General features: G+C 49.7%; 1 protein-coding gene across 3 annotated transcripts in view; it reads right to left on the minus strand.

Annotated features, from left to right (window-relative positions):
* LOC134957226 (cytochrome P450 4A4-like) overlaps window positions 1–13,714 on the minus strand; it is a 96,344-nt gene extending 82,630 nt beyond the window's left edge. For all 3 annotated transcript variants that reach the window (XR_010186528.1, XR_010186529.1, XM_063938929.1), the window contains exon 1: window positions 13,382–13,714. Coding sequence is in view for 1 of the 3 variants with exons in the window: in XM_063938929.1 (XP_063794999.1) it covers window positions 13,382–13,564 (183 nt within the window). In the remaining 2 variants the exon portion in view is untranslated. The remainder of the gene's footprint in view (window positions 1–13,381) is intronic.
* Window positions 13,715–13,951: the final 237 nt, after the last annotated feature.

Consider the following 13,951-nt stretch of genomic DNA (forward strand, 5'->3'; position numbering starts at 1 on the left):
TTGCCATCCCCAAACGCTGTCTACCGGTCACTCACTCTGCAACTAATTCCTCTGTGGAACTGTAATCGCAATTCACTCGCTGTGCGTGGACACTGCAGCTCATACACATGCGCAGTAAGAAAACGTGGACGATATGCGTACTTCAGCTGCTTTGTCACCAGATCCGAATGAGGCCCTTTACTGTGAAGTAACCCAAGACGTAACCAGCGCAGATGTTGGAATGTATTCTGCAGAAGTGATGTCACAGGTACTGTAGGTGATGTCATTGCAAAGCACTGAAAGTGAACAAAGGGCCTAATTCAGTATGGATCGCTAATCTGAGAAATCTAAAATTCGCATTGCGCACGTGCGAGGGGTAATAGCGACAGAAATTGCGTACCGATCCTAATCACAATGTAGCCGCTGTTTGACTGACAGGAAGCCGGCGTTACTGGGCGGAAACCTGACGGTTTCTGGGTGTGTCATGCCCAGGCGTTTTTGAGGGAGGGTCTCTGACATCAGAGCAGACCACTTCCAGGCCGCCTCAGGCGCAGATTAGTCACAGCCTCAGACCTACTCACATTTACTCAGACGGCAGAAAAACGTTGACGTTCCGTAAATTGCGTATGCATCTGCGAATGGATAGCAGGGATAACTGAGGTCGCTCTTGTGAGTGATCTTGATTAACCCTGTGTTCTACCGCAGACCGCCAGGCTCTCACCATAGGCTACACTGGGGATTGCGATCTTCCATTATAGCTTATGCGCACTGCCTGATTGACAGGCCCGGGAGCGCATAGCCAATCAGGAGAGTGCTTTGACATGTTGTACCCTGATTGGCTGGCGGGTCCCCTTCTGACAGGAGTCACGAGGGATCCCAGCATGCGGGGAAAGGGGATCCATATGTACACATGGATCCTCTTCAGTTGCGTGGATCGGGTATTTTGAGGTTTTTTCTTTTTTAACCCCTGGATGCCTAGATGGAACAAAGAGGAGCGATCTACAGCGGATATTAGGGGAGTATAAGTACCCGTGGATTCTACTCGTCAAGGGGACGTGATTGGCTGCGCAGAATGTAGGTAAGTAGTGTGTAAGTGTAGAATTTTACTTTCACGGTGTGTGTTTATTGTAATATTTCTTTTGTTGTGGAACTACAGGTACCAGTGGGCCCTTTAATGCTCTGCATGCTGGTGCTTGTGGGTCTCCAAGTACCAGCATGCAGGGGAGGCTTGCTGGGACCTGTAGTTCCACAGCAAAATATAATATTTATTTATTGTTTTTACACTATTTACGGGCTTCATCCCTGGCCCTTGGGTGCCTGGAGGGGGGGGGGGGTCCTTTATTATAGGGGGTCCCCACTTTCCTAGGGAACTCCAGCCAGGGGTGACTAGTTGGGGTGGCGATGCTGCGGCCGCAGAGACCTACATAAAAGTGTCCCCGGCTGCGGCATCACCTCCCTGGATAGTGGAGCCAGGTGCTGGTTTAAAAAAAATAGGATTTTAATTACCTACTGGTAAATCCTTTTCTCGTAGTCCGTAGAGGATGCTGGGAATACATTTAGTACCATGGGGTATAGACGGATCCACTAGGAGCCATGAGCACTTTAAGAATATGATAGTGTGTGCTGGCTCCTCCCTCTATGCCCCTCCTACCAGACCCAGTCTAGGAAACTGTGCCCGAGGAGACGGACATACTTTGAGAGAAGGATATAAAAGGATAGCGGTGAGATTCCAACCAGCACATACAAACTAGAGGAAAGCCAAGCTAACCAAACTTGAAACCAGGAACAATAACAGCTGAACCAAGTAACAGTGCAGGAAGTACAAAGCACCGGGCGGGCGCCCAGTATCCCCTATGGACTACGAGAAAAGGATTTACTGGTAGGTAATTAAAATCCTATTTTCTCTTACGTACTAGGGGATACTGGGAATCCATTCCTTGCGGAAGTACCAAAGCTCCCAAACCGGGTGGGAGAGTGCTGAGGTTCCTGCAGAACTGATTGACCAATCTGAAGGTCCTCACAGGCCAAAGTATCAAACTTGTAAAACTTTGCAAACGTGTTCGAACCTGACCAAGTAGCTGCTCGGCAGAGCTGTAAAGCCCGGGGTGTCTCGGCTTTACAGCTCTGCCGAGCAGCTACTTGGTCAGGTTCGAACACGTTTGCAGCCGCCCAAGAAGAACCCACTGACCTAGTAGAGTGGGCCTGTACAGATTTTAGAACCGGCAATCCTGCCATGGAATAACCATGCTGGATAGTAAGCTTGATCCAGCGTGCAATGGACAGCTTTGAAGCAGGGCACCCAATCTTATTGGGATCATAAAGAACAAACGGTGAGTCTGATTTTCTATGACGAGCTGTTCATTTTACATACACCTTCAAATCCCTCACAACATCCAAAGACTTTGAAGTAGCAGAGATGTCAGTAACAACCAGTACCACAATAGGTTGGTTGATGTGAAACGCAGATACCACTTTAGGAAGAAATTAATGACGAGTTCTGAGTTCAGCTCTGTCCACATGGAAAATTAAGTAGGGGCTCTTGTGAGACAACGACCCCAGCTCCAACACACGTCTTGGTGAAGCCAAGGCCAACAGTGTGACGGTCTTCCACGTAAGATATTTTACGTCTACCTCCTGTAACGGTTCAAACCAGTCCGAATGGAGGAAATGCAGCACCAAATTGAGATCCCTGGGTGCAGTGGGAGGCACAAAGGGAGGCTGGATGTGCAGAACACCTTTCAAGAACGTCTGGACCTCAGGGAGAGAAGGCAATTGTTTCTGAAAGAAAATAGACAAGGCCAAAATCTAGACCTTTATGGAGCCCAGACGTATGCCCACATCCACACACCTGACTCCAGAAAAAGCAAGAAACGTCCCAGATGAAATTCCACTGCAGAATATTGTCTGCTCTCATACCAAGAGACGTATTTCTTCCAAATACGGTGGTAATGTTTAGACATTACCGCCTTCCTGGCTTGGATCATAGGGGGTCATTCTGAGTTGATCACAGCCAGCAACTTTTTGCTGCTGCTGCGATCAACTAATCCCCGCCTATGGGGGAGTGTATATTAGCATAGCATGGCTGCGATCGCTTGTGCAGCCCTGCTATGCTTAAAATTTTTCCTGCAAAACAAGACTAGCCCTATACCTACTTACCCAGTGCGACAGATCCAGCGATGAATGTCCTGACGTCAGACATCCGCCCTCCGTTCGCCTGGACACGCCTGCGTTCTTCTTACCACTCCCCGAAAACGGCCTCCAACGGTGAGTATCCGCCCCAGACCGCCTCTCCGCTGTCAATCTTTTTTCCGTCCAGCGCTGCATCTTTTCTTCACGCTAGGCACCCCGTTGCCTGGCGACATCTGTTCTGACCCGTTCGCACCGCAGCGAACAACCGCTGCGTGCGAACGGGTCAGAATGACCCCCATAGTCAGGATAACCTTGTCAGGGATCCCTCTCCTGGCTAGAATCAGCCGTTCAACTTCCATGCCGTGAAACGTAGCCATGGTAAGTCTTGTTAGACGAACGGCCCTGTTGTAGAAGATCCTCGCGAAGAGGCAGAGGCCACAGATCTTCGAGGAGCATCTCCCGAAGGTACGCGTACCAGGCCCTTCTTGGCCAGTCCGGAGCAATTAGAACTGCTTGAACCTTCTCCTTTTTTATTCGATTTAGAATTCTTGGGATCAGAGGAAGTGGAGGAAACACGTACACCATCTGATAGACCCATGGAGTCGTCTGAGCATCCACCGCCACTGCCTGAGGGTCTCTTGACCTGGAACAATACCGCTTGAGCTTCTTGTGGAGATGAGAGGCCATCATGTTGATTTGTGGATATCCCCACCGACGTATCAAGCACCTGAACACCTCCGGAGAAGGCCCCACTCCCCCGGGTGCAGGTCGTGTCTGCTGAGGAAGTCTGCTTCCCAGTTGTCTACTCCCGGAGTGAAGACCGCTGACAACGCCACAGCGTGTGTTTCTGCCCAGAGGAGAATTCTTGACACCTCTGACATTGCTGCTCTGCTTTTCATTACGCCCTGTCGGTTTATGTACGTCACTGCTGTCACATTGTCTGACTGGACCTGAATGGCCTGATCTTGAAGAAGATATGAGTCCTACAGAAGGGCGTTGTATATAGCCCTGAGTTCCAGAATGTTGATTGGAAGGACGACTTCCTGACTTGACCATCTTCCCTGAAACTGCACCCCCTGGGTAACTGCTCTCCAGCCTCTGAGGCTTGCGTCTGTAGTTAGCAGAATCCAATTCTGAATCCTGAACCATCGACCCTCGATTAGGTGAGAAGTCTGAAGCCATAGAAGAGAAATCCTGGCTTTTGGCGATAGACGGATCCTCTGGGGCATGTGAAGATGCGATCTGGACCATTTGCCCAAAAGATCGAGCTGGAAGGGTCTTGCGTGAAACCTTCAGTACTGAATTGCCTCGTAAGAGGCTACCATTTTCCCCAGAAGGCGTATGCATAGATGCACCGATATCCGGGTTGGCTTCAGGACATCCCGAACAATCGACTGGATTACCAATGCCTTTCCCAATGGAAGGAACACTTTCTGCGACACTGTTTCCAGTATCATTCCCAGGAATGGAAACCTCCGTGTTGGCTTTAGGTGAGATTTCGGAAGGTTCAGATGATCCTGGAGTAGTCTGGTTGAGAGACCAATGCTGTCCAACAACCTCTCCCTGGACGGCGCCTTTATCAGAAGATCATCCAGGTATGGAATTATGTTCACTCCCTGTTTATGGAGGAGAAACATCATCTCTGCCATCACCTTGGTGAACACCCTCGGCGCCGTGATGAGACCAAATGGCAGGGCCTGGAACTGGTAGTGACAGTCCTGCAGTGCAAACCGTAGATATGTCAGGCTCCGGAGCCTTACCTCCGGGGCGTGCTCCCGCGGGTTACCATCCCGCTGGTTGGCACGGCTGCGGTGGCAGGGAGCTACTGGCGGCGGGTCCTTCTGGACGGATGTGCGGCTGCCAAGGGCCGGGGACCGAGGGTATGGAGAGCCGGGCGCTGCGGCGGGGATCGCTGCGGTAAGGTCCTCTAGTGGTGACACAGTATAGTGTGTCAGAGATAGAAGCTGGCTAAAGCTGTGTGCTAACAGCTAGTATGTCTCCTGTGCTGGGGGCAGCCATGTTGGAGACCAGAGTATTACCAATGAAGTTCCCAATCTGTGTCCAGCCAATCCTGCGTGTTCTTCCCTTACAAAAGGGGTCTGGCTCAGAAGGAGAGTGCCAGTGCTTCATGTTACCTCCTTGTGAAAGGTTCTCCAGCTCTGTGCTCCCAGGTTACTTCTGGTTCCATGGTCCTGGTTGCTCTCATCCATCGGTTACCTAAACGTTGCTGCAGTCCTGCCGTCTAAGTCCGTTGCCAATCGTGGAAGCGCTCATGGGGTCCCAGGTCGTAGAGGAGCTCCACGTACTAACGGCGGTTCCCGCAGACGTCTTCATTTCTTCAAAGTCCAAGTTCTTCAGCCTCGTCTTTCAATCATAAACCAGAGTCCTCATTTCTTCAAAGTCCAAGTTCTTCAGCCTCATCTTTCAATCACAAACCAGTCTTAATTTCTTCAAAGTCCAAGTTCTTCAGCCTCGTCTTTCAATAACAAACCACAGTCCTCATGTCTTCAAAGTCCAAGTTCTTCAGCCTCGTCTTTCAATCACAAACCACAGTCCTCATTTCTTCAAAGTCCAAGTTCTTCAGCCTCATCTTTCAATTACAAACCAGTCTTCATTTCTTCAAAGTCCAAGTTCTTCAGCCTCGTCTTTTAATCATAAAACACAGTCTTCAGTTCTTCTTTACCAGAGTTCTTCAGCTTCACTCTTCAAGTAATTTAACCATAGACTCTAATTCTTCCAGTTTCTTCAATTGCTCCAATATTCGCGCACAGTCTGATTATTCATTAAAACTACAGTTATCTTCCTACGAAGTCCTCCTTTTTTTTACGCTCTCCGGCCAACGTTAACACTTAGTTTGGATTCCACCCCATGAGGAGGAATTACATTCAGCCACCTCGTTTACTCTCCTCACAGGTAGCTGTCCCTTCAGCCAAAACTCGGTTGTCGGAACCCCAACTTACGCCGAGCGTGACAAGATAAGTCTAATGAGGCGGCCAGATCGTAATGTGAAGGTACGCATCCTTGATATCCAGAGACACTAGGAATTCCCCCTCCTCCAGACCTGAGATCACCACTCTCAGAGACTCTATCTTGAATTTGAACACTCGTAAGTACGGGTTCAATGACTTGAGGTTCAAAATCGGTCTTACTGAACCGTCCGGTTTCGGTACTACAAACAAGCTGGAATAATACCCCTTGTTTTGCAGATGAGGTGGAACTGGAACAATGACCTGAGTCTATACCAGCTTTTGAATGGCGTCCTATAAAGTTATTCTTGCCTCCTGTGAAACTGGTAAGCCTGATTTGAAAAATCTGTGAGGTGGGAGCTCCTGGAACTCCAGTCTGTAACCCTGGGAAATAAGATTTATGACCGTGGGACCCTGGCACGAACTTGTCCAGATGTGACTGAAGAATTTTAGTCGGGCTCCCACCTGGCAGTCTTCCAGGCATTGCGGTCCACCGTCATGCTGAAGGCTTTGCGGAAGCAGAGCTTGAACTCTGTTCCTGAGAACCGGCAGCTGCTGGTTTGCGTGGTTTACCTCTAGCACCTCTGGTGGCTGTAGAAGAACCTCTGGTTCTGCCCTTAAACTTGGCCGTCCTAAAGGACTGTAAAATCGAAGCTGAGTAAGCCTTCCTGGCTGGGTGAGCTGCGGAAAGAAGATATGTAGACTTACCCGCAGTAGCTTTGGAGATCCATTTGTCTAGTTCATCTCCAAATAAGGCCTCTCGTGTGAATGGTAGGCCTTCCATGCCTTTCCTGGAGTCCGTGTCAGCAGTCCACTGGCGTAACCATAAGCCCCTGCGTGCTGACCCTGCCATAGTAGTGGTGCATGCATTAAGCAAGCCTATTTCTTTTATGGCCTCCACCATAAAGTTCGTAGAGTCCTGTATGTTGCAGGAGTAAAATAATCTCCCCCCGAGATAAGGAATCTAACCCCTCAATTAGGTTACCCGGACCATTTAGCAATGGCTTTAGTAATCCATCCACATGCTATAGTGGGTCTCTGGGCCACCCCTGCAGCTGTATACAAGGATTTGAGGGTGGTCTCAAGTCTACGATCAGCCATGTCTTTCAGGGAGGCTGCACCAGGGACAGGCAATACTGTACTGATGCCTCCACTATACGTGGATTTTCCCATTTTTTCCTATCCTTAGGAGGAAACCTCTTAGGGATTTGAAATTTCCTATCAGGATTAACCCATGGTTCTTCAAACAGGGTATTAAGTTCCTTTGACACAGGAAAAGTGACTGAGGACTTCTTTTTTATATTAAAATAAGATTCCGCACTCTCCTCTGTTACCTCATCAGGGATTTGTAGGACATCTCTGATAGCCTCTATGAGAGCCTCTATTTCCTGTGACAGAGTAGCCTCCCCCACCTGAGAATCCACCTCCCCTTCCACCATGTCTGACCCTTCATCATCCGAGTCAGACTGCAGGATATGGGCCAGAGTACATTTTTGCAGACAAATGGCATGGGTCTGAGACGCTTGTTTGGGGACTGAGCTTCATTTCGGGACAATTTAGTAGAAATATTGGACATCATTCCTTTAATGGAATCCAGCCACGCTGGTTCAGCCCCACTAGCCTGAGAAGGTGCACTACACGGAGTACATAGTAGTGAGCCCCCTGGGGAAGAGGAACACTCTGCTTACATGAAACACTCTTTGCCTGACATATTGTAAATGTGACAGCACACACACACACACACACACACACACACACACACACACACACAGGAAAGGTTAACAGCACAATTAACCCACAAAGAGCCCTTCAAGGGAGATAGAGAGGTAATATGGAGCCAGCACATAGTGCCCTTATTGCTAATGCCAAGCTTAGCCGGGTCGCAGACTAAGTACCCAGATTGGGCAGTGGCGTAACTACTGCCCCCGCAGTCCTCGCGGTGGCTTGGGGGCGAGGGGCTGTGGGGGCGCCACTGACTTAGCACAGATTGACATGCGGACGAGCGTCCGCATGTCAATCTGCGGTCTCCTTCCCTCCGCTGCTGTGTTGGAGGGACACGGAGGGCACATCGCGCGCCTCTCCCGTGTCCCTCCTCCTGGTTCTCCGGCCGGTCTAATAAACGAAGTGACGTTCGTGAGCTCTGATTGGCTCACGAACCGGCACTTCCTTTAACAGACCCGCCGGAGAGCCAGGAGGGACACGGGAGAGGCGCGCGCCCTCCAACACAAAGGAGGGGGGAAGGGGAGCAGGCACTGAGGAGGGCATATGTGGCACTGTGGGGGAATATCTGGCACTGGGGGCATATACCTGGCACTGTGGGGGAATATCTGGCACTGGGGGGAGCAGGCACTGAGGGGGCATATGTAGCACTGTGGGGGAATATCTGGCACTGGGGGCATATACCTGGCACTGTGGGGGAATGTCTGGAACTGGGGGGGAGCAGGCACTGAGGGGGCATATGTGGCACTGTGGGGGAATACCTGGCACTGGGGCATATACCTGGCACTATGGGGGAATATCTTGCACTGAGGGGAGCAGGCACTGAGGGGGCATATGTGGCACTGTGGAGGAATATCTGGCACTGGGGGCATATGTGGCACTGGGGGGGTATATTTGGCACTGGGGGCATGTACCTGGCACTGTGGGGGAATATCTGGGACTGGGGGCATATACCTGGCACTGTGGGGGAATATCTGGCACTGGGGGGAGCAGGCACTGAGGGGGCATATGTGGCACTGTGGGGGAATATCTGGCATTGGGGGCATATACCTGGCACTGTGGGGGAATATCTGGCACTGGGGGGAGCAGGCACTGAGGGGGCATATGTGGCACTGTGGGGGAATATCTGGCATTGGGGGCATATACCTGGCACTGTGGGGGAATATCTGGCACTGAGGGGAGCAGGCACTGAGGGGGCATTTGTGGCACTGTGGGGGAATATCTGGCACTGGGGGCATATGTGGCACTGGGGGGGAATATCTGGCACTGGGGGCATATGTGGCACTGGGGGGGTATATTTGGCACTTGGGGCATGTACCTGGCACTGTGGGGGAATATCTGGTACTGGGGGCATATACCTGGCACTGTGGGGGAATATCTGGCACTGGGGGCATATGTGGCACTGGGGGGGTATATTTGGCACTGGGGGCATGTACCTGGCACTGTGGGGGAATATCTGGCACTGGGGGCATATGTGGCACTGGGGGGGTATATTTGGCACTGGGGGCATATATCTGGCACTGGGGGCATATGTGGCACTGGGGGGGTATATTTGGCACTGGGGGCATGTACCTGGCACTGTGGGGGAATATCTGGCACTGGGGGCATATGTGGCACTGGGAGCACGGCCCTAGCAACAAGCACTACCCCCTAGCAACGAGCATGACACCCAGTGCATGAAACCCCTGGCAACGAGCATGACACCCTGAGCATGAAAATCCCTGGCACCGTGCATGGAACCAAGAGCATGAAACCCCTGGCAACAAGCAGGTAATTTAAAACTAATTAGAAGCCTTACTGTAGAACTTAATGTGTAATGGGCATTGCGGTGTGTGGCATAATGTATTACGGACATTGCGGTGTGTGTCATAATGTGTCAGGCATTACGGTGTGTTGTATACTATATCACGGGGATTGTGATATGTGGTATAATGTCTCAGGGTCATTGCAGTGTGTGTCATAATGTATCACGGACATTGCGGTGTGTGTCATAATGTGTCACAGACATTGTATGTGCTATAATGTATCAGGGGCATTGCAGTGTGTAGCATAATGTATAACGGGCATTGCGATTCCTGTCATAATGTGAAACAGGCATTACGGTGTGTGGCATAATGTGTCACAGGCATTACGGTGTGTGGCATAATGTGTCGGGGGCATTACAGTGTGTGCATATTGTGTCATGTGCATTATTGTGTGTGGAATAATGTCTAAGGGCCATTGCAGTATGTGGCATAATGTATACTGGGCATTACTATAAGGAGGAAAAATGACAAATAATGGAAGGGGCATGAATCAGGATTATTTTTCTTTCCTGTGGTGGCTAACGTCTGGGCGTGCAGGTTGCAAAACTGGGGTATGAGGTAGTCTTTTCCTGCAATGCCACGCCCATTTAAACGAAACCACGCCCCCTTTTGGCGGCGCGCCCCGTTTGTCCCTTTACTAGTGGCAATTATGGGGGGGGGGGGGGCGCCAAAGAATTTTTTGGCTTGGAGGAGAAAAATTTCTAGTTACGCCACTGAGATTGGGGATGTAGTACACTAATAATCGCTCCCCCTGCTATGACCCCCTGGTACCGCTGAGGTAAACTGTAGTCACTCCGGAGAAGCTGCGCGTCCCTGTCAGTCAGCGTCTGTGTCCACTGCAGAGGGAAAATGGCGCTGGTGAGCTGCTGGATCCGCTCATAGTGAAGCCCCACCCCCTCAATGGCGCACGGTCTTCCCACTTTTTTTATACTGGCTGAGGTAATTTAGTGCTTAAAATGGAGTCAGTCCCCTTCTAAGTCTGTGTTTGCCAGTGTGGGTACTGTGTACACTGGTAGTGTACTAAGACTCCGTTCGCCTCCTCAGAAGATGTGCGTCTGCACTGTGTACTGAGTCTGGAGACCCAGCTGCCCCATGTCGAAGCCATGCGTCCGGTACCCTCATGCCACCATAATGGCCGGCGACCCGCTAACTGGGACGCTGACTTAGTACTCACCACTCTTCTATCTTCTGGCTCTGTTAGGGGTGGCGGCGTGCTGCGGGAATGTACGCTCGCTGTGGTGGGGATTGCGAATAGTTCCCTCAGGAGCTAGTTTCCTGTCAGTGGAGAACGGGACCGTTAGCCCTTCAAGAGGTTGGGCCGTTCCCCCCCTTCCCCCCTGAGTCCCACGAAGCAGACAGGCTGGTGCCATCCAGTCCTGCCTGAAAATAACAAACATACAAAATAAATGCAGAAAACTCTTCAGGAGCTCCCCTAGCTGTGACCGGCTCCTCCGGGCACATTTTCTAAACTGAGTCTGGTAGGCGGGGCATAGAGGGAGGAGCCTGCACACACTATCAAATTTTTAAAGTGCCCATGGCTCCTAGTGGACCCATCTATACCCCATGGTACTAAATGGATTCCCAGTATCTAGGACGTAAGAGAAATATAGGGGACCTCTACTTCCTTTGTCCCCTGTATTTTTGGAACCAGGACCAGTCCAAGAGCCCGATGCTGGTTGTTAAAATCCAGGGGAACCCTAGTTAATCCCCCCCCCCTGTATTATTGCAGCCAGGACCAGCTCAAAGAGCCCAGGGCTGGCTGGTTATGCTTTTGGGGGGAGTCTGCACATTGTTGTTGTTGTTTTTTTTTAACACTTTTTTTACTTTTACAGGCAGGAGGATACACGGATCTCACTGATCTCTGTGCGCTTCTGTCACATGACATGGTGTGAATGTAACCGCTAGGTCTCTGGTCAGTACTTCCACCAGACCTCGCATGCAGGTAGAGATTTTAACGAATAACTCGCACTGCATTACATTTGCGAGTTGCGGCGCCAATTTGCACCTTCTCAAAGTGCGAGATGGAATGTGACTACAAACTCGCACCGCGTTACATTCCGGCCCATGTCTGTTATGTAATACACACAGAAAGTTATACAATAAAGCCACACAATGACCCCCCCCCCCCCCCCCCCCCATATGCACCTGTGTAGCCCCATACACTCATTGTGTAACTCTGTATCACACAGTCATTCTGTAACTCTGTATCACACACTCATTGTGTAACTCTGTATCACACACTCATTGTGTAACTCTGCATCACACAGTCATTCTGTAACTCTGTATCACACACTCATTGTGTAACTCTGTATCACACACTCATTGTGTAACTCTGCATCACACAGTCATTCTGTAACTCTGTATCACATACTCATTGTGTAACTCTGTATCACACACTCTTTGTGTAACTCTGTATCACACACTCACTGTATAACTCTGAATCACACACTCATTGTGTAACACTGTATCACACACTCATTGTGTAACACTGTATCACACACTCATTGTGTAACTCTGCATCACACACTCATTGTGTAACTCTGCATCACACACTCATTGTGTAACTCTGCATCACACAGTCATTCTGTAACTCTGTATCACACACTCATTGTGTAACTCTGTATCACACACTCTTTGTGTAACTCTGTATCACACACTCACTGTATAACTCTGAATCACACACTCATTGTGTAACACTGTATCACACACTCATTGTGTAACACTGTATCACACACTCATTGTGTAACTCTGCATCACACACTCATTGTGTAACTCTGTATCACACACTCACTGTATAACTCTGAATCACACACTCATTGTGTAACTCTGTATCACACACTCATTGTGTAACTCTGTATCACACACTCATTGTGTAACTCTGTATCACACAGTCATTGTGTAACTCTGTATCACACACTCATTGTGTAACTCTGTATCACACACTCATTGTGTAACTCTGTATCACACACTCACTGTATAACTCTGTATCATACACTCATTGTGTAACTCTGTATCACACACTCATTGTGAAACTCTGTATCACACACTCATTTGTGTAACTCTGTATCACACACTCATTGTGTAACTCTGTATCACACACTCATTGTGTAACTCTGTATCACACACTCATTGTGTAACCCTGCATTACATACTCATTGTGTAACTCTGCATCACACAGTCATTGTGTAACTCTGTATCACACACTCACTGTGTAACTCTGTATCACACAGTCATTGTGTAACTCTGTATCACACACTCACTGTGTAACTCTGTATCACACACTCACTGTGTAACTCTGTATCACACAGTCATTGTGTAACTCTGTATCACACACTCACTGTGTAACTCTATGTTACACAGTCATTGTGTAACTGTATCACACACTCATTGTGTAACTCTGTATCACACACTCATTGTGTAACTCTGTATCACACACTCATTCTGTAACTCTGTATCACACACTCATTGTGTAACTCTGTATCACACACTCATTCTGTAACTCTGTATCACACACACGCAGGACATCCAGTAACACAGATTTATCAGATATCACTGGTCTCTGAGCGGCGTCTTTACATCTAGTATGTGACACACTTCCATGTAGAGTTGTGAGGAGGATACACTGATATACACCTGTCCTCATTACTGTAAGATCAGCAGGACAGCTTGGCTGGGACCCCGGGAACATGAATTGCAGGACCAGAGCCAGAATACACATTGTTATCTATTATAAATATCATATTACCTGCCAGGACGCAGGACACCACCTCCCGCGCACCTTACCTCATGGGCATTGCCGTACAGCCAGTGACGCGGGGGACCTTGGAATGGCCGGAACGCTGCGATCAGCTCTCTCCATGTCAGGAACAGCTTAGAGGCTTTATACAGCAGATACAGGAGGCAGAGCCAGGCTGCCCAGTGACACAGCTCAGAGACACCGTATACTAACAGTGCCGGGACACCCATACCGACACAGAGACTGCCCTACCTACAGTATGCCTGTACTGTACTGCTTACTGTACCAGAATGTGCAGCTGCAGTGACAGAAGGATGAGCCACACAGGACGGAGGAGGAGGAGGAGGAGGAGGGAGGGGAGCAGCACTACTGACAGTGTACACAGGAGGGAGAAAGAAGAGGAGGGCAGAGAGCAAGGGAGGGGAGCAGCAATACTGACAGTGTACACAGGAGGGAGAAAGAAGAGGAGGGCAGAGAGCAAGGGAGGGGAGCAGCAGTAACACTGTACAGCACCCAGCACTACTGACAGTGTACAGAGGAGGGAGGGGAGCAGCAGTAACACTGTACAGCACCCAGCACTACTGACAGTGTACAGAGGAGGAAGGGGAGCAGCAGTA

The sequence above is a fragment of the Pseudophryne corroboree genome, chromosome 9 (assembly GCF_028390025.1).
Source record: "Pseudophryne corroboree isolate aPseCor3 chromosome 9, aPseCor3.hap2, whole genome shotgun sequence".
Taxonomy (NCBI): Eukaryota; Metazoa; Chordata; class Amphibia; order Anura; family Myobatrachidae; genus Pseudophryne; species Pseudophryne corroboree.